At 37.0% G+C, this 20,598-nt stretch overlaps 1 protein-coding gene across 2 annotated transcripts in view; it reads right to left on the bottom strand.

The window, feature by feature from the left end:
• The window catches only part of LOC105567824 (neurotrimin-like), a 91,025-nt gene that overhangs the window by 46,516 nt on the left and 23,911 nt on the right, over positions 1-20,598 (bottom strand). For both annotated transcript variants that reach the window (XM_012023024.1, XM_012023025.1), the window contains exon 2: positions 7,043-7,140. In XM_012023024.1, the coding sequence (XP_011878414.1) occupies positions 7,043-7,140 (98 nt within the window). The remainder of the gene's footprint in view (positions 1-7,042; positions 7,141-20,598) is intronic.

The following is a 20,598-nucleotide window of genomic DNA, read 5'->3' as shown; positions in this document are numbered from 1 at the left end:
CGCCCCCAAACGCGAATTCCACGTATTTGGCTGGAACAATTAGTGCTCTCGCGATATTAATATCGGCGGCCCACCTTCGTGCAGCAGAGAGTATTAAACCGAGGGAATGCGGGATCGTTGGGAGGTGCGGTAAGCTTGAGAAGCAAGGGAAGATAGCGAGTAAGAGAGAGGTGATTAAACCGTAACTGTTGAATTCCGTGCTGGTCATTCTCGCTTTCCGCTCGCGTACAGAATTAACTCGTCATCGGACAATCGCGCTATCCGGCATATAGGACCCCGAATCCTCGTGCCAGCAAGTTTAGCGCAAATTCGCTCACTCGGTGAGCCCCGAAAACTTATCGCGGGAAAAGCGACAATGAACAATTGAGTTATCGGAAGGTAGTGCGGGCGCCAAGTGCAATGGAAGACGAGGCGAACGAGGCGAAAGTTCGTGTTCGTGCACATGTGTGTTTCAGAGAGAAAACAAAGTTGGCAAGAGGCGAAAAGGAGGAGGATTCAGCGAAATAGAAGCGGCGACCCTGACCATTGACGCGCCGTTACTCTCGAGAGGAAATCTCAGCCGACCCCCGCAGCGCCGTATCCTTCCCTCCCCCCCCCCCACCCTTCGGGATTCAGGAATTATCGTCGACAAGATCGTAACTCCTCCAACATCGGCTTCTTCCTAGGATATCCGGCCGACTGCAGCCGCGTTCAATGCAACCGCCAGTATCGCGAATAATTAATACTGCGGTTTGTTTGCACGAACAATCACAGAGGCGAGCACGAAGACGGGCTGCTCTCCCCCGTGCCCTCGCGTCAGGGTCGGCTTTCTCTCTCCGACTATTGACCGCCAGGGAGACGGAGAGAGAGAGAGAGAAACGTTAGATATGCCGGCATTCTCCTGAACGTTAAGCACCTTGATCCAAAGTCCGTCACATTAGAGCCGACGTCAGATATGTGCGGGAAATCGCGCGTCGTGTCGGTAAGGACTACCGAGTAATCAAGGATCATCAAGGGATTGTGGAATATTCCGCGTAACCGTGCCTCTCGTGGATGCGCAATTTGCCGAATGCTAGCGCGGAAGTACACAATACGTTTGCAACAGGCCGTAATGATTTCGAGAGTTTGCTCCCTCGGGAGAATATTAGTCGTAAGCGTTGCATTACTCGACGCGAAACAGCCCGTATAAGGTCGCGCTAAGTTTGACGTCTTATCGTAATAGATAACCGACACCAAGATTATTTTTCACGAAAGTGTGGGAAACTTCGAAAGACTTTTTCATTCTAATCCCATCGTGCGTCTTTTTCTTTATCTATTAGTCCGTTGATGTAAACGTAATTCGCATATTTAGTTATAGATACGTAGGCAATTGTATCTGGTGCGAATACAGGCTCCATGGAGAATTATGCTTATTTCCGACAAGCAATTTCGAAGGAAATAAAATTTTGCCTGGAAAATGAGATTTGTTCGCAGCGTAGCAATAGATGGCACATGACGGTGTATAACCATTTGGCAGCCACGGTTGGCTCTTGCGAGATCAAACTCGTAATCTGATGGGGCAGTTGCAAACACTCACAATATAACATATGGACGTTTTGCCAATAGATGCAAACATGGTGCTTGAGGTAAAAGTTATGCAACGAGGCAATTATAGAAAATTGCGGAACATACAAGTTGCTCCGGCACAGTACTTTAACGTATTTGTAGAAGTCAATTAATGTTGACATGGCATAAGTCTCAATTATATTTTAACATTGTTATTGAAAACGATACATTTCGACAATCCGTTCGGGATGCAAACAAACCAATAATTTTCATATTTTGGATATAGCGTTTTGTTCAAATATTACTTTGTATATTACGTGCTATGCGCGATTCTACATTTATTCGGAATAACGGAATAAAAAAAGCGCACGTTGACATAAAGTTGAAATCACGGATTATTTAAAAGAAAAATTCCCGAGTGCTAATCTTCGGGAAACCCAACGAGTTTCGAGGGCCCAGCTTCAATTAGATTTAGGACCGTAAAAATACTTTGCTGGGGTGCCTCCTTTCCTTACACTGTTCCCACTTCCGCAGGAAGTAATTTCGGTCCTTTAATAAAATTTTAAAATTTGCCGGCGAGTCCGGATAATACATAAATCGTTTTATTTCTGAAGCACGCTTATTTCCGCACTTCATAAGGTAGAAATGAAAATGTTATAGCTACATGCACATCAGGCGAATCTTATTTTCTGATAAGATTTGGGCAAAGATATATTACTTCTTACGGAAAAAGAATAATCGAACTTATCCTGTTAATTTTTCAATGAAATGTTTAATTAATAAAGCACTTTCAATTTGTAATTTTTATAAATTACTAGAAATGACAAAACGCGCGCTTCGCGCGCGCAGTTTGTAGTTAAGCATTGTATATTTCCAAGAATTTGTATACATGCAAAAAAGGTATTGTATGCGCAACGTCAATTTAAAATATTAAGTAATTTATAACTCACTGATACGATTCGCAAGACCAGAGTTGTACATTGTTAACTATATACGTTCAACTGTAAAAATACAAATATGTATATGATTATTATACAATAATTATGTAAAATCGAAATTATTTTATTAAATATATTTATTTTATATTTTTTAAAATAGCTATTTATTAAAATAATTATAGAATACGAAAAAATAGTCTTCCTTTTAAATATAAACTCACAGAATTTTATAAATATTATAAAAATGTAAAACACTCACCTCACCCCTTGCTCCGCCGTTGCCCGATACTTCCCAAGCCTCCTCCTCTTCCTCTCAGATTTCCTTGTTGCACTCACACAACACTCACTCGCAAAAATCATCGATCGCGCGAAATTTCGGGCACTCCCGTACGCGATGTGAAATACCGCAAAACGCACGAAATCTTATTAACAGATATCTCGTGATTGTCGTACAAATTATACAAACTAACAACTTGCATTTTTGTTTCGGCAGAACGGATAAATCACTTTTGAATTGGCGAAAAACGACAGAGCGAATTACAGCGCGAATGCGACAGCCGTACAAATTTCTTCCTCTTTTCCCGAAAATGAAACAAATTATACGAAATCGACAGATAATTTAAAAGCACGGTGCGTAAACGAGATGTAATCGGGACAAATTACCACAGTTTACATTCATATTTTACAATTAGATGAGTTAGTCTCGTGAAATCTACGTTGATATAATATTTAGTCGATGAACGTTATTTATTAATATTAAACGTGTACAAATCAATAGCGTTTTATCTTCACATTCATCGCGATCGTGTCTTGGAAATCGATAACGCAAAAGTAATACGACACACGGAGCGACTCTCGCTGCTGCCTGCCGGCCCGACGTTCGGCGAGCGAATGAGAGCTCGGCGACCTTCAGCTACACGATGGCACGCAAAAACATCGTACGTCACCGCGCCGAGTGAAAAACAACAAAAAAACATTGAGAATTCGTTGGCCCGCCTAATCGTCGTACGATACCGCGCCGAGTGAAAAACAACAAATAAACGTTGAGAATTCGTTGGCCTGCCTACGCAATGGATTCCGTACTTAATATTTTATTGTACATTACTTTGTTCCGTGACTGTTGCTACGTTTTGCGTATTATTCCGCGGACTTATTGGTATTGATTAAATTAACGATTAATTCTGTTTAATCGAGAAAATGTTTCGAAACAAAAATTGTTGTTACTTAAATTCTAATTACTAAGATTAGAGATTTTACCTCAATAGTTGATGCATACAAATGTATATTACTAAATTACATATCTTCATTATGAGCAAAAATTATCGAATTGTTTACTTTAATAATTATATAAATTGGTATTAAATACTTTATTCGAAATAGCATTGCGCACGCTATTCAATTTTAATTTATATTTATTTATGATTTTCACATATTAAAATTTTTTTCATGTGAAGACGTAATCTGACGTTCACACTCTGTCAAAATACATATTACATTATCTCCGCACTGACAGCTACTCGCAGCAGAAAGCCAAGCGAGAAAATTAGCATCGCCGAATAACGTTAATAATTAAAACTCTTATATAACTTTTTAAAAAGAAGGTTAGTTATCGTTGTATCTCATTAGAAGAATTTCTTTCATTCTCCTTCGCTCAATTAGATATTTAATTTTAACATCTTTTTCTTACACTTTTTGTTTAGTTCCTAACTTTCTGTAAGTACATTTTTGCACAACTGTCAAAATTCACATGCGAGCTGAAGCATGACATGAATCTAAAAGAAAAGTAAAGCACATCGCACTTCGAGAAAACCAATCAGCATCACGGAAAAGAGGTCTCAACTATATAACATTAACAACATTCAAGCCGGTAATATCTCTTTGTTAGAAAGGGATAATAAAGTTTATATAACTTTTCATAAATAAGTAAACCAGTGTTACGTAAAAATTGATTAAAAATATTTTAAACGGAAATTGCTGGTACATTTAATTTATAATACTATTTAACATATTAATTAGAAGTCTCTTTTATCTAAGATTTTTAATTAATCAATACTATTTAAGCAAAGATTAAAGAAAAATTAGAGTTCTCAGTAACGTGTGCCATGTAGACTGCACGGTAAGTTACAGCAAATATAATGGATCACTGACAAGTTGTGTGCATTAATTAATCCTGAAATATCAAATCTCTGAGTAAAGTTTCCAACAATTTTTTAATTATAATCAACTAGCCGACACATCCATATTTGTACAGTACGTTTATGTCAAGATTTAACTGTCATTTAATAATTTTGTGTAAAATAGCATAATCGTATCTGATACAAACATTTCAACACAATTCTGAAATTACACAATTTATCTTGTAATTGTCTTTAAGAACAATTATATATACAAATACTTATTATGTTGCAAACATATAACTTTTTATATTTTAACTTTTAATATAACTTGAAATATATATAAATTACTTTTAACTTTATATTTTAACTTTTAACAATTAATTTAATATATTAATTGTATTTTTTAATTAGTTTTATATATTAACAAGTTAACGTAATGACAAATTATTAAATTCTTCAATTACTTATATCGGTCCTTTATCTCGTTTTCAAAAGCGTATTTCGAAAACAAAATATTTTCCAATTCTCAATTCCTAAAGTAATGTATTCATTAGCTGATACCGGAAATGTGGTTAGTGCATAAATAACAACTACTGGAACGACAATGATACGAAGAAGTACAAGACATAACGTATAAGTGACATGTTTGTTGCTAATTAGCAGAATTGGTGCCGTCATGTACTACATAACGCGGCGCGAGTCGTAACACCTTACGAGTCGTAATAAGACGCTTTATTATTTCAAAGCACCGGAGAATATCTGAGAAGTTCCTTCCCTCTCTCAGGAGTCACTGTACATAAAATCCACCATTACTCATGTTGCAACTTGAAATATAAATAAACTACTCGATGTCAGCATCGTCGTTACGCTATCGTACGTTCTCTTCGCATCGTTATTATTTGAGGATATATTTACGTTTGTCAAGACAATAATGCTGCGAGTCCGCACTCCGCTTAATCGCGTGTCCTATCGGGGAAAATTAATAACTTATTATTAACGATGCGAAAGGATTTGCGATACCGCCGGCGCAAAGAACCAATCACGCGGTATCGGTTATGACCGCGCCGTGTGCGAGTGCCGTGTGCTAAAACGAAGTTACGTTAAAAAGCGTTAATTCCGCGGCGGCCGTCGTCGGCATCGATTATCGAAAGCGCGGCCCCTTTGTGTCCCGTCCGAGCAAAGTGGCACGCGCTTTTTATTATTTTCGCCAAACGCTTTTCGCGAGTACCGCGGCGGCCAATGTGACTCGCCGTTTTCATTTCCGCAGAGGTGCCGTTGACCAACCGTAAGGATAATGCATCGATTCCGTTCGAACGTGCGCGATCGAACGCACCTGCACGTACGCGCACGTATACACGCGCATACGCGCATACATATTCCCACGATGCCATAAAACAATTTCGCGCATTTTTATCGCGAAAACATTTCCACGGTCGCGAGGTTGGCGTTATCTATAAAACTATAACTCCTCCATACGCGGTACCGGCTCTGGTAAGAGAGGAGAATCGAAGAGGGTATTTCCACGAGAGAAGCCTCCGATCTCTCGCCGAGAGAGTAGGATACAAGTAGAAAACGAGGGGCGAGAGATGACGAGGGATAGAGAAACGATTGGCCGAAAGACGGTGGGTGAGAGAGACAGAGACAGAGAGAGAGAGAGAGAGAGGGGGGGGAGGGGCAGAGAGGAGCCGCTTAACAAACTGCTGAACTCACACCCCACGGGATTTTATTTCTACTTAAATGGAGTTGCCCAGATATGCACCGTGATCCTCGCGCTCCAATCCTATGCCTTGAATTTATTTGTCCTGTCTGTTAACTTCCCCGTCCCTGTAGAACTTTGCGAACGTAGTTCAGTAATGACGTCGCCGCGCCGCTCAAAGCGTCTTAGCACCAATTTTCTAAATCGCAAATTATACCGTATCTATGTGCCGGCGTGAGAGTAACCGGCGTGATTTCGTAATTTAGAGATAAGGATCTGTATTAGCACAGTGAACTTGCTGCAAACTCCCGCTATCTGATTTTCATCTCATATTTACGGGGTTGACCAAATAGGGAAATGAAAACCGCCCACATTAAACCTATGTAAATTGCGAATTGCAATAAAATTGATTTGGGGTGAGAGTTACAAATTGTCTTCTTCCCTTACAAATGGAATTAATGAAAAGTCCAAGTAACCAGTGAACACGCGTTGACTCTGCGATAGAGTTCTTATAGAACCGAATCGATAAAAGTTATATCGATTAAAAGGAGGAGAGTTTCAAGATTCGACAGATGATATCGCGTTACAATTTGTCACGGGTGCCCGGTGAAATTTCCACGGTCTAATGTCAAAACCAGCCCCAATCATATACGGGGAGACATCAGCGCGCGCAACGCGGCGTGCAATTGCGACGGCAGCACAGTGGAATGTATGGTTGCAATCGCGCGTGGAAATAGGATAGCCGGGGCTATAATGTTACGTCTCACCTTGTATGGTCCGAGACCCTCGACGGTACAGGTGAAAACGGCTTCGCGACCCACCGAGACTGTGAGGTTGCTCAACGGTTGGCCAAATCTGGGTAAATCTGTAACACGTGAACGTCCTCGACTTAAGTATCACGCTATCGCGCGAACGCTCTACGTATAAACGGCGGTATACATACTCTTACTTACTTACTAGTACTTATACTTACAGCCCACCTACGTGCGCGCCGAAGTTTGCAAAGTACTCGAGAAACTCGGCAGTGAATAGCGCGAGTTAACGTAAGCGGGTCAAGCGAGGACTAAGCCTGGCCGCTTTATAATTCTACAATGTTCTCGTGCGCTCTCGATTTTGAAAGAGTAAGACCATTCGAAATCCTCGCGCGCCGTTACATCATTGCGCCGCAATAAAATTGAGAAAATGCGACTAGACGTTTACCAAGTAATTCTTCTTGGAAGTCAAGCTGGAAAGACTCATTGTCGGACAATCGTTTCTGCTGCGTCTCTACGTAACAGTTTCGAAGATTCGAAATGCAGGCGAGCGAGTAAATTTATTTCTCTTCTGACGAAAAAGAACGATTTCACAGTATCTATTATAAGGACTCATCATTGGATCAATTAATATAGATCCGTATAACCATTTTTTACTGATTCCCTCATATCGATCCTCAAAATATTTGCAGTGAAATTTATTACGATAATGAGATAAACGTTTTTGTGAAAGTGACAAGATTGTTTGTACAATAAATAACAAAATTCCTTTCATTAAGCTCAGCTTTATAGACGGCCCGCTCATCAAGCTTAGAAACTTCTAAGAGGCCATTAATAAGCAAGCCAATTACTACTTCAAAGAAAATTTTCGAGACGGGGTAGTATACTTACGAAACTACGCGTGATGATACGAAGTAAGTTAGCAACAGTTTATAGCACGGTACGTGCATCATCACGTCGCTATAGTCCGGAATTTAATGTGTACTCAAGTATTTCTCTCACCTAACAAAATCGATGTTGTCCTATGCGATATTTGCATATTCAATTTTACGTCAAATATTTTATTCTATCGGATTTTCGGAAACATTTCGAAATCCGAAGAGCCGCGATAAATGAGTTATTAATAGTTAACGGCACAACCAGTCGTTTATAATTCTTTCATGACCTTTTGCGATCTATTTTTCTTTCCTCAATACACAAGCTTTAATATTCACCAAAAAAGTAATTTCAGACTACGATTATCGTATTTTTTCTTTACACGTTCTGTCACATTAAAGCTATATCAGAATTTGAACTTTGTAATCTTGGTTTGCTGTTATCCTGTGCAAACGTAATAATCTCAGAAATGTTATATTCAATAATTGCACCGTTGTAACTCAATATAAAATGCTCACATTAAAAATGGCAGAGCACATTATTAGAAAACAATATCGTTCCAAATGCGCATTCATGTTTTTCCTTTAAAAAAAATTCCTTTGCTAATTGTTAAAACTACGACTACATCCTATTTTTCATCGGAGTAACGAGCTACATTAATTATATCGAAGTTCATTCGCGCGCGCATATTCAAGAGTGAGCTTTATTAAACTTTGTATAAGTCTCATCGTACAGTACCTCGTCGAAGAGAGAGATGAATAAGATCTGTCAATTATTGCGAATTGCTCGATTCATGATCCGCGACAAGCGGTCGTTTACAAGATCAGGTACATTGCGCACGTCTGTCAGTACAATGAGTGCCCTCATGCATCGTCAGTCACCGTTGCTCATTTAGGAATATAGCCGTGCAGTAAAGCGATCTCTTAATCTTGCTCATTTGACAAACCAAATGTCGCTATCATAGTAAAGCGCTAATTTCACAAATAAATCACATTATGAATACTAATCGCCCGATACGTAGTATAAAGATACTAGGTGTCTCTCTTCATGTATTATATGTTAATTTATTATTATCTAATAGATCTCTTAACTGAATATTTTACTCGATGGCCATTCGGAAACTATTTTGAGCATTTTCAATCTATTTCTGAAGCAAAATTTTCCTCAGAGAAAATGTTTTGAAACGCAAACCTGAATCTAAATGCGCGTTTCTAAACTCACTAAAGAAAGTGTCGCAATCATTCTGTCCAACACTGTACTGTTCAATGAATATATTATTATCATTAAATTTACGCAAATACAGAAATGAAATACATGTATATAAAATTCACCATTTTTATATGAAACTTGTGCGAGAAGTGAGACTCGATCGTACGATCTCTATTTTAACCTAGATTTCTTTCTTCTTCATAAAAGAAGATTTGTACTTCCAAATGCAAGAAAGTTATTATATATTCACTAACATCCGCTATGTTTTCATGAATTTTGCCGTAAAAGAAGTTGCTAAATCAAGATTTTGAAACTCACAGATATCAATTTCATATACTCGAAAGATTTCTACATTTAAAAGTGCTGAAAACGACAGCGGACATTTAATTCGTGTAGCTATTTACGTCACGCGCTATTTGTAAATAATAAATTTCTCCTGTACACTAAAAAAGCGCGCAATAAATTTGTAATTTTATTAGAATGTATGTGTTTTTAAGCAGCACGCTATATGTTAAAGGTTTTGCTATATGATTTATAATACAATAGAAACGCAATAAATTCAACAAATAAAATTTAAAAGGCTCTGACGTGAAATCACAAATACGAAGTAATAAAGGATATAAGAGCCCAAGACAGGATGTTGGTGTCGAAATGATTTTAATTTTTAAATTTATTGCGAAAAATTTATCTCAGCCAGGGTTTGAACCTCCCTCTTATTAGGCAGGCGTCTCACCAATTCGACCACCGAGGCATGTGGTTCTTTAAAAGACTATTTATTGCGATAAATATTACCACATGCCTCGTTGGTCAAATTGATAAGACGCCCGCCTAGTAAGAGGGAGGTCAGGTTCAAACCCTGGCTGAGGTGAATTTTTTGCAATAAATTAAAAAATTTAAATCATTTCGACGCTAACACCCTGTCTTGGCTCTTATATTCTTTATGAAAATTTTAGCTGACCTATTTTTGAAATTATTATACGGAAAGATATGAACTTTTGATTCACAGTTTTCTGCTAATCGAAAGTCGTTACGTAGCGAAATTTAAATTGTTAAAAAATAGATGAATATAATCGATAGAGAGATATACTCTACAAATTTTTATTAAAAATTAGTTAAAAGGTCCACGGATAAAATAATACAAATAAAGCTTGAAAAAGTTTGTATGTAAAAATAACTTTCATTTTTTTCAAATATTTTTGAATATTCATTCGAGTTTGCAACAGATATAGATTAAACTAATAAACTAATGCATTTACGCGTTTGTAAAACATGTATATCTACGGATGTTTAAAATCGATTTAAAATTTTTCAAATGTAATCATGAAGTCGCAACGCAAAGTTCTAGCTTCTTAACTGTACGCCGGATTCTAATCTAGCCTTCATTAATAAATAATGTATTTATAATCCGCTTTAAATTTGAATTCACTTTTCGGTTATGCGGTAACACGCTTAACCAAGTTATCTCAAATGGCCATTAGAAAAAAATAATAAAAGTCACATATCTATATTTTATTGCAGAATTCTCAGTCAATTTAAGATCGATTTTGTGCAGTAGAATTTTCTACATCTTATTATTTATGTATGAATTTCATATACGTTGAACTATTATATGCTCTATATATATATAGTTGAAGTTTACATATTTTAATTATACATTTATGTATGTATTAAATAGCATTACCCCAGTGAGAAATAATTCGTCGATCGACGTCGAATCGACATCGACACCGTCGAATTGACGTCGATTCGACATCATTTCGACGTCGATCGACGAATCATTTCTCACTGGGACCTAGCTTTTCAACAAATAACATGACCATTAAACTTTTATTACTTTTATTAATAAAGTAACGTTTAATTAAAAATAACTAAGGCCCGGTTTCACCAACGTCACGTAATTTTAACCGTTATAGCTTAATTCACTCTTCGTCGCTTTCCAAATGTTTCCCTTAGAAGCTAAAGTTAAATCTAAGCGACGTTGGTGCAACCAGGCCTAAGAAATGAAACTTTATATCTGTTATTATTGTCTGTCTGTATACGCCATTAAGACCATTTATGGTGCCATTACTGTTTGATTTATAAATATCATTTCCAATTTCTCAATTTTAAATACAAATAATATTCTTCCATGTGAGCAATGAGGTATTAACGAAATATCGGCATATTTATCGACATTTTTAAAAACAAAGAATTATCTTCTGCGGCAAAGTTCAGTCAATTAACGTGCATTATTTCATATAACACACTAGAACACTCATAATATAATAAAGATTATTTAAATAAAATTGTGGTACTGTATTTCTAGTGAAAGTGCTCGCATTAATGTCATATTTCATAAAGTAATCTTTCAAGTGTACCGCAAAAACCGTTAAAGATTAAATTGAAGTTATAAATCACGTGTTAATATAGCCCGATTCACGAAGAACTAAAATGAAAAATAATGAGCACACTCCCTCCCTTAAATAGCAATCTAATCTGATTTAATGGTAAACCAAGTAAATGGAAAATAAAGATCGGCACGCAAAGATGTTCTGTATCGATAGTATCTCGGTAATCGAACTGAAGCTAATTATTCTGGTAAGAAACAAATACAAAATATACTGCGAGTCGACGAGACTGCTTAAGGTGTGCAATATACCTGTACATTGTAATACAGTTTTAATTGAACTTAAATCTCTCGTTTACGTCGGCTACGTTTCATTCTATACATATGCACAACGAGCAATGTGCTTTCTTCTGTGTTGGTATTTCCCTATTCTGGCGAGCCTCATGTAAAGCGGTTATTTATAGAAACTGTTTTTAATATAAAAAAATCCGTAACAGCATTTTAAATGTTGTCTAACAAGATGGTGTCTAACAACATGTAACGACAATTAAAGTTAATAAATGCGCGGCTAACGGGAGTATAACGTGGAACTTGTTGCGTGTTAGAATAGCATTATTTAATTAATATTCTAAAATCGTTGTCCTTTCCAAACGATTCGACACAAATTCAAGAGACCTTCAGCGGTGTCACAGTAAGTTTTCTTGTTCTAAAGCTAAAGTATCAGAGTTATTAATAAAACATGAATTATGATATTTATATCTAGAATAGAAAATCGAAGAAAGAAGAGTATTTAAGGATACGTCAATAGTCAGGATTCATAAGAAATATACAAAATCAAATTTGCCTGTCAGCCCATATCAATTTCAGCTACAATATGGAACATGTACATATTGTGATATTCGTTTTTATCTGCTGTATCTATTATTCGTATTTTATCAATTTTTTTAACGGTTTCTGCCTGAGCAGATGACATATTTAAAACCAGTGCAGCAAGTATTATTTAATGCTTGAAGTATATTTATTTAATGTATTCCATTTAAGTCGCGCGATGCGCTCGAAAACTAAACTATATTTAAGAGCATGTGAATTTCTGCTTTGCCCTCATACGCAGGCCGACAAAGTCCGATGCGCATCCGGATGTGTAATCTTCAGTCCAACCCGGGATCTATGTAAATCCAGATGGGAAGATCCCGGTACACGCGAAGAGGGCGAGAGAGATAAACAGATGGAACGGACAGAGGAGAACAGGTACAGGGAGGAAACGATAGTGGATAAAACGAGTTCCAAATCCTCGCACGTTCGCGTATTACCATTGATAGAGGCATCAGGGTCCCTCCTGAAAATAAACGTAACGTCTCCTATCTGGGATCGAAGGATCAATACCCACCCGTCGCGATGACCCGTGAAACGGTTACACCCGAAGCGCGCAACCAAACCATTTCCCGAATTATACTCATGAACAATGCAAGCATCGGCGGTCCCTAATCGAAGAAGTAAGTAAGCAGGCAGGCAAGCAAGCGAACGGCGCGTATACGCGACGGCTTCACCCAAGCCGAGTGACAGCTTCCCGTATCTCTTATTTCGGGCACAATATCCGACCACGAAGCTCATCAATCCTGCGCGTCGGCGTGGCTACGGGCCAGAGCTGCGCACGTATGAGACAAACTTGCACGTACCTGGTAACTAGAAATTTCGCGATACTATCTATCATTCCTTCATCCTTTCGTAAAAAGAATACCAGATTCCGTGTATTTCGAGGATGTAATATGGACTTTCCCCTATGCGCCGCGCGGCTGGGATTAAGGCCGTTCTTTTATTCCCGTTCCCCGCAGATAAACGAAATAAACGTACACTGAATTGCGAATCAATCAATTTTGATCGATTCGCACGTACATGTAATTATAATACATACGCGCGTGTAAGTATGATGTATGGAACTTCAGTGAACGCTACCTGTTAGTAGCCGAACAAGTGTAAACACTGAAAGCTATCTGATTGTTGATAAATGACCAATTAATTAAAGACTTGTTAGTAAAATCGACAAGGAGAGTGGGCTGTGAAAATCTAATATGATTATTTCTGCGTTAGGTAACGTATTATGCAGTACTTGAATAACAATCAAATAAAAATTAAAAGTCATACGTTTCGGTACTGCTTTGTACCATCCTCAGCGACGCGGTGAGAACTACATTAAATAATATTTAAATAATCTCACGCTCTCCGACGAGAGAGCGTGAAGTGACTGTATTAAAAAATTGAATGTGCAAAGTTAACACATTTTGTGGAGAAAATACTAGAAAAAAACCCTCCTAATAATGCGCAAAATGTGTGGAATAAAAATGAAAATTGAGATTGACCGGTAAATAAAATTATCTGATTTTATATTGCTTCATTTCCACTGTACGGAAAACACAAGAGAATGAATAGGCAATAAGAATTCAAAAATTAGAATACTCCAACTTTACGCGAATTTGGTAGGTACGAAAGCTTATTTCAAATAAAGCAGAAAAATTCCAAAACTTGTGCAACTCTTTGTGCAACATCTTGCTACTTTCAGATTAAAACGAGGTCATTCTATATCAAGCAGTTCCATCTGTTTGACTTTTCAAACTGAAACTATGTTAGATTTTCATGAAAGTTAACACGTTCATTTTACTATGCAAGATAATTAAAACAAAAATTATAAACACCTCGATGTAAATCAATTTTTGTGATACAGAGAAAAAGATTGTGTTTCTCTCGTTTGATAGTAATGATTATATTATTATTAATATCTTACGTTGCCATGATATTTAATTATTTTTGAGAATTCAGAGCTAGTTTATTATTAAAATCTATTTTATTTTGCGACGAAATTCTGAATAGGATTCTATTTTATAATTTCATATACTATATTTTCTGATGCGATATTTAATTTTCCTGATTTTGTATTATTATATATATGTATATATGTATATATGTATATACATGTGTGTGTATCTGTGTAATAACCTGTAATTGTGGATAATTTGCGAATATTATATTAGATTCAAAAAGAATTCTATTAATTTCATATATTATATTATATATGAAGAACTTAAAGAATCAGAACATACATATATGACTAATTATATATTTATGAAATCAGTACATACATATATATATATATATATAATTATGTCACAGGTTAGGGATCATCTAAAATTGTATTTAATAAAAGGAATTAGGACGCGCGCGTGATAAAATTGTGAAAGAAATCGAGCACTCCTAGAGCTCTATTCAAAGTTCTATATAAATTCTATGTATAATTATTATATAAGTACTAAATAACTTCGTAATTTTATTAAGTGATATACACGAAACTTGATAAGAATATAATAAATTTGGACCTTCCTGAAAATCGAATGTCAGATTGCGCAAAATATTTTATACGCCACTTTATTTCATTGCAAAAGCCATTTCCTAAATACGAACATTATTTTGGTTTTACATTTTATAAAGCAATTAAGTATGATGAAAACATTTTATCATTAAATTACAGCGCCACGTCTGTAACAGCATTCATATGGGCACGATGGAAATTTCTATTTTATCGTGATAAAAGTGTTCATATTTCATTGGAGTAAATTTGACCAACCAACAGTACGAAGCAACGCTACGGCTGTGGCCATTGTATACACATCGCTAATAGTAATGCCATTAACATTTGCACGTAAAGTACATTTCGTCGTTCTCGTGTAATTATATGTTACAGATCTTGGCTTGCCGCTGTATACACCACTATGTGTGCGTGTATAAATCCACGCATACGAGCGTGCGTTACGCGTGTGTAATTTATGCGTCATGTACATTTGATGTTAGATGTTAATGTGATAGAGCAAATAGAGGTATCAAAACCTTTTTCATCTTAATAATTTTGGATGATATATTATACGTTATATTTTACAAAAGTAATGCGTAAAATTTAACGGCTAAAATATCTTCATTGATTTTTTTATATTTAGTCTTTTCTATGTCTCTCTTTCCCTCCACCTCTCTTTCTCAAATTAAATAATTTTATAAAGGAATTAATATACGCGCGCGTAAATGCCAAATAAAATACGCCCTTATTCGAGATGTCTGCCAATTGGCAGTTGCCAATGTGAATAAAGTGATACCGTCGGACAGTGTTTGCCCTACAGAATCCGAAAAGGTGTAATACTATCCGTCGGAAATTAACCGTTCAGGGGTTAGGGATCAATCTGGATAACAAGTGTCACGTCGCAGAACTCGATATTGAATCCTATTCTATATATTTTATCTTACTTCGTTTATATTGACTTATTATATTATATTCAAGTTTATTATTTTTAATTGGTTACTTGTCCTGTGGAAGTACCGTTCGGAATAGAAGTGCCTGAAGCACAAAGGCTCTTCGCACCAGGCATACTTTAGAAACGATCTGTTTTCGCATTTGTTGCAGGCATCCTCTGTTATTGTGAAGCACACCTGCTCCACAGATCTGAAGGCGGACAAGTAACGAAATAAAAATAATCAAATAAAATAAAATATAATAAGATAACATAATATAATAGAACTCACTATCGAATCTTATAATGTTTATTCATTTCCGACGGATAGTATTATACCTTTTCGGATTCTGTAGGGCAAAAGCTGTCCAACGATACTACTTTTGTTCAAATCGGCGATTGCTAGTTGGCGAACATCCCGAGTTAGTTATTAAAAATATAAAAAAAAACAAAAATTTGACTGAATAATCTTTGACTTCAGGTAATTTGAGTAGAATTATTTTTCTGCATAACCCGAATAAAAATATATCTTCTATTGTTTAAAACTTCCTTTAAAAACGATAGTCTGATATATGAAGTGTTAAAGATGTAATAAAACAATATAAAGAGACGTACGCGTGAACTGAATTTATGTATATAAAATCTTTCTTTAACTGTTTAACTGTTTAAATATATGTATATGTTTAAATCTGTAGTAACTTTGCAACGTAGTAAAAGACAATCGTTCATCGCCGAGGAAAATAATCGATAAACAACAGTGAATATCGGATATGTCTCATGAATAACGAAATTGGAATTAACGAGATATTTTCTTGGATGCTAAATGATAGTACAATATTTATTTACTATGACGCAAACTCCATGGTGCTGGCGCCAAGTAGCTTTATATTACGATACGCTATTAAACTTTGCGACGATGATAAATAGCACAGCGGATATTTGAAAAATGTAAAGAGCGATAGAAGCTTGCTTAAAAACGAGGAAGATCGTGAAAGTAGAATCGTATTTGAAAATTATAAATCTATAATTTCTTAAACGTTCAATTCTGCACGTTCCTGCGGAAATTTCTGTAGTTTTAGAAGGAAATTTAAAGATGACGATGAACCGATTGTCGAAAAATGGTGGTTCAAGGGTGATTTTCCGTCGAGAATTTTCGAAGAGCCCGCATTTATTGACGCGTATAAAAATTGTTTAGTATCAATAATATTGTTACGATTTCGACGATCGCCCAGGGAGCGAGCATAGACACAGTACTTCACTTCGCTGTTTGCCCCCGAGGCTATTGGGATTCCATGGAGGTTTACACTCACTGCGATCGCAGGCTGTTATATAAATCGTATCTCTCAAATTGGAAAACAATCTCAGTCGGCGTGATTCCTTCACTCTGCGGTAAAACCGCGTCTCCCGAGCGCTCGGAGAAAAGATGAAGTAGTCGCACTCGCTTACGTGGGATGCACTGCTCGTCTCATAACATCGTGAAAAATATCTCAAAAATATACCAACACGAAAATCGAGAATGAAATTTGATCGCACAGCGGTTATATGGATATTGCGCGATATTGTATGTTACATGAGATGGGATTGTTACACAGATCGTGCTGATCAAGCTACGGGAGAGAATCAATTGCAACGAATATTATAGCCAGTATTGGTTCGTTAGTTCATACCCGATTAATAAAATAATTTTTTTTTAATATTATGACCGAAATATTTAATATACATATTTTAAAACATAATGATTTTTAAATTTTATTCATGAATGAAATTTATTTAAATACAATGGAAGTTTCAATATTTAAACGTTTTAGACAAATTTCACAAATTTGCAAAGATATCCGAAATATGTATGAATAAAATAGCATTAAACGTATTCCTTTATTCTCTCATACAAAATAATTAAGACATTAATTAAATTGAAACGTTTCACACTTAATTAGTAAAGATACCATTTTCGGTTGAGTTGGAACTTGGTAGTCTAATGAATGAAAACTCCGTATGAAAATTTTGCATACTTTCTCCAACTCAGTAAACTGCACATCGATTATTTGTCTTAAAACACAGTATGTTTTCTGTTGGAACAATAAATCCACATACTTAGACGAATAATCGATTTAACTTTTGACGGTCCTAAGAATCAAAGTATAGAAAATACGCGCAAAATTGTTATTATTAGGCTACCGAGATCCGGCCCGACCAAAGTGTCAAATGTTTAACAAATTTTAAATTCATATCGCTTCAGTTTCACTTACTAATATGAAATATTTAACTTGAAGAATGTAGTTTATTCACTCTATTTCGAGCACGTAATGTGTCATAAGGAAGCCAATACAAAAATGTTAAAATAACAGGGTCAAAAGGATAATAAGTGAGCAAAATGTAAAACAAGAAAAAGAATACATCGCTTTCGTTTTGCGTAAATTATAATCGTACTTTTCTCGTCACATTATCGAACTCGTAATGTAAATATTCGAGCGATTTAGTTTCCTTAATGAAGTTAAGCATATCTCGATCTTCACGTGTTAGAGTCGACGATCCCGGACTCTCTCTCCCAATTAAAGCAATTGGCCATTTACTGCAATCCCCGATAGCTCTCTCGTCTTCATCCGTACATCACTTCTTTAACGATTTTATTACGCCCTTCTCTCAAATCCTTGTTTAATTTCTCGTGTTACCGTCTAATTCCTCGATAACGGAGAAAGCATCGGGCTCCTCCTCGGAATAACAATGGGCATTTCCTCGGTGTCCCCCTTCGCGTCAAAGCACGTTCCACGGTTTAATTATTTCCAAGTGCGATGTTCGCGTCGCTGCCGGCAGAAAAGTTGGAGAGGGACAAAGACGCGCCGGAAATTTACTCGCTGCGTATAACAAGCTAAACGGTTAACGGTTCTCGGAATATTATACGCAAGATTGTCTCCGTTCTTGCGTGTCCTTCTACAATGCTACCCATTATCCCCGCAATCGTTCGAGCAGTTTCGAACAGCCGTAGGTTCCCGGAGTTATCGTCACGCGAAAGTAAATCATTTACTTTCCTCGCCGACAAATTCTATTGATGCCTCAATATTTCATGAGGTGTTTTGTCACATTAACGGTTACATTACGGTGATACGATACCAATCTTTATCCTTGTCGTATCGATTGTCAAGATTCAAAAAGCAAAACCGCGAGACGTTCATAAACATTTATATTCAAAATATGTCAAACGTGCCGCTCGTGCACAATTCAATTTTTCTTACTTTCAAAGTACGTCGTATAAAAGTAATTCTCTGAAATTCAACACTCGAGTCTCGTTTGCTATAACTGCATTAAAACTGGGACGTTGAGAAATAAATTTAGGACGATCGAATCGGATAAAACTTAGTTCTATGTTATAATTAAGAATTAAATCGCTAAAGGTAAAGAATGATCAGGTTTTATTAACAAGATCGTAAATCTATTTCTACTTTTCTCTTCACGTCGATTCTGAATCGACTGAACTCATCTTTTAACTAGCATAATCTAAAAATATGCTCAGTCAATGATCTGATTAGTGCATGATCCGTCATTAAAATCTGATACAACAATTTATCAAGCTTCGTGATTATTTTATCTGCCTCTTCGAGCGACGCTCCTCTGTCACGAGATATTTAGCGCGATTGTAAAGTGACGTCTAATACGTTTCTCCTGGTAATTAGCGGGGAATAATTTACGTGCCCCGACGTTGCACACCCGAATGACACGAGGGTCCGCTCAGGTAGGCAAAAAAGGTATCAGAGATTTTCGATCTGATACGGACGCAGATATAGCAGGAAGTCACGAAGCGGTTTCATCACGCGCTGGCTCGCCACAAATGGATGGAACGGGCGCGCGAGGACGAACGCTGATCGCGTATAACGTCACGACGACATAAACTGGAAATGCGTGCTCGCGCGACGACAGCGATTCGCGACGGTGCAGCATGTGTGACGTGTGCACGCAAATCAGATTAATTAACGAATAGAGTCCGCGCGGGTGGAGGCGAGAGAGGACTAACGAATCCAGGCGCGGATTCTGCGACTTTGATAAGGTCTGCTGGTCCGAAAGATCGGGACTCGCAGCGCGCGATTCATCGGGATCGGGGGTGGGCGACCGCGGGAGAGAGTGATAGCAGGTAGAACGCACGCCAGGAACCTCAAGGCATTAAACCAGACATCTCGTGTCCCATAAACCCCGGGCTTTGATCCTAATCCCAACTAGAACCTGAGCTGTCGTCTGCTTAATCGAGTTTAGCCGCTTCAGATCCACTGCGTAATCGGCGCGCGAAACTCATACCTGATTATGCTGCCAGCTATTCGCAACGTTGTTATCCGCAGAATCGTGTAATAAACTTGGTAGCGCGAATAGTTTGAATCGTTGGCGGTCGTTGGCTGTACGTAGCGGTGCTGATAAACGGGACCGACGACGTTCTACGTATCCGCCGCTATTGTCGAGGCAGAGCTTTAAGAACGACACGCACGACACTTGATCGCGTAAACGGACAAAGTGGTTTTTCATCGGCCACTAAGGTCGACAACTTTTATATAAATTTCATTATTTATTCAATCTTAATGATCTGTAATTATTAATTATATATTAAGCTTTTCTAGATATTAAATTGGATTCATTTCTTTTGCCATGTTATCCGTTATTCGCTGTATTATTATGCGGATTTCCTTAATTATGATAACTGAACTTACTCTCCACCTCTCTCTCTCTCTCTCTCTCTCTCTCTCTCTCTGTTTCTCAGCAAATTTACCCGCAAATTCAAAATTATACATGAGCATTTATTTGTATAATTCTACCTACTTTACATAAACATATACAATTGTTCACGATTAAAGGACTCGATACAGCAACATGATATGCATTATGATTGATCCTATTCTATTACACAATGT

This window comes from Vollenhovia emeryi, unplaced genomic scaffold (assembly GCF_000949405.1).
Source record: "Vollenhovia emeryi isolate VEMERY1.0 unplaced genomic scaffold, V.emery_V1.0 DF939134.1, whole genome shotgun sequence".
Lineage (NCBI taxonomy): Eukaryota > Metazoa > Arthropoda > Insecta > Hymenoptera > Formicidae > Vollenhovia > Vollenhovia emeryi.
This window is presented reverse-complemented; position numbering and strand designations above follow the sequence as displayed.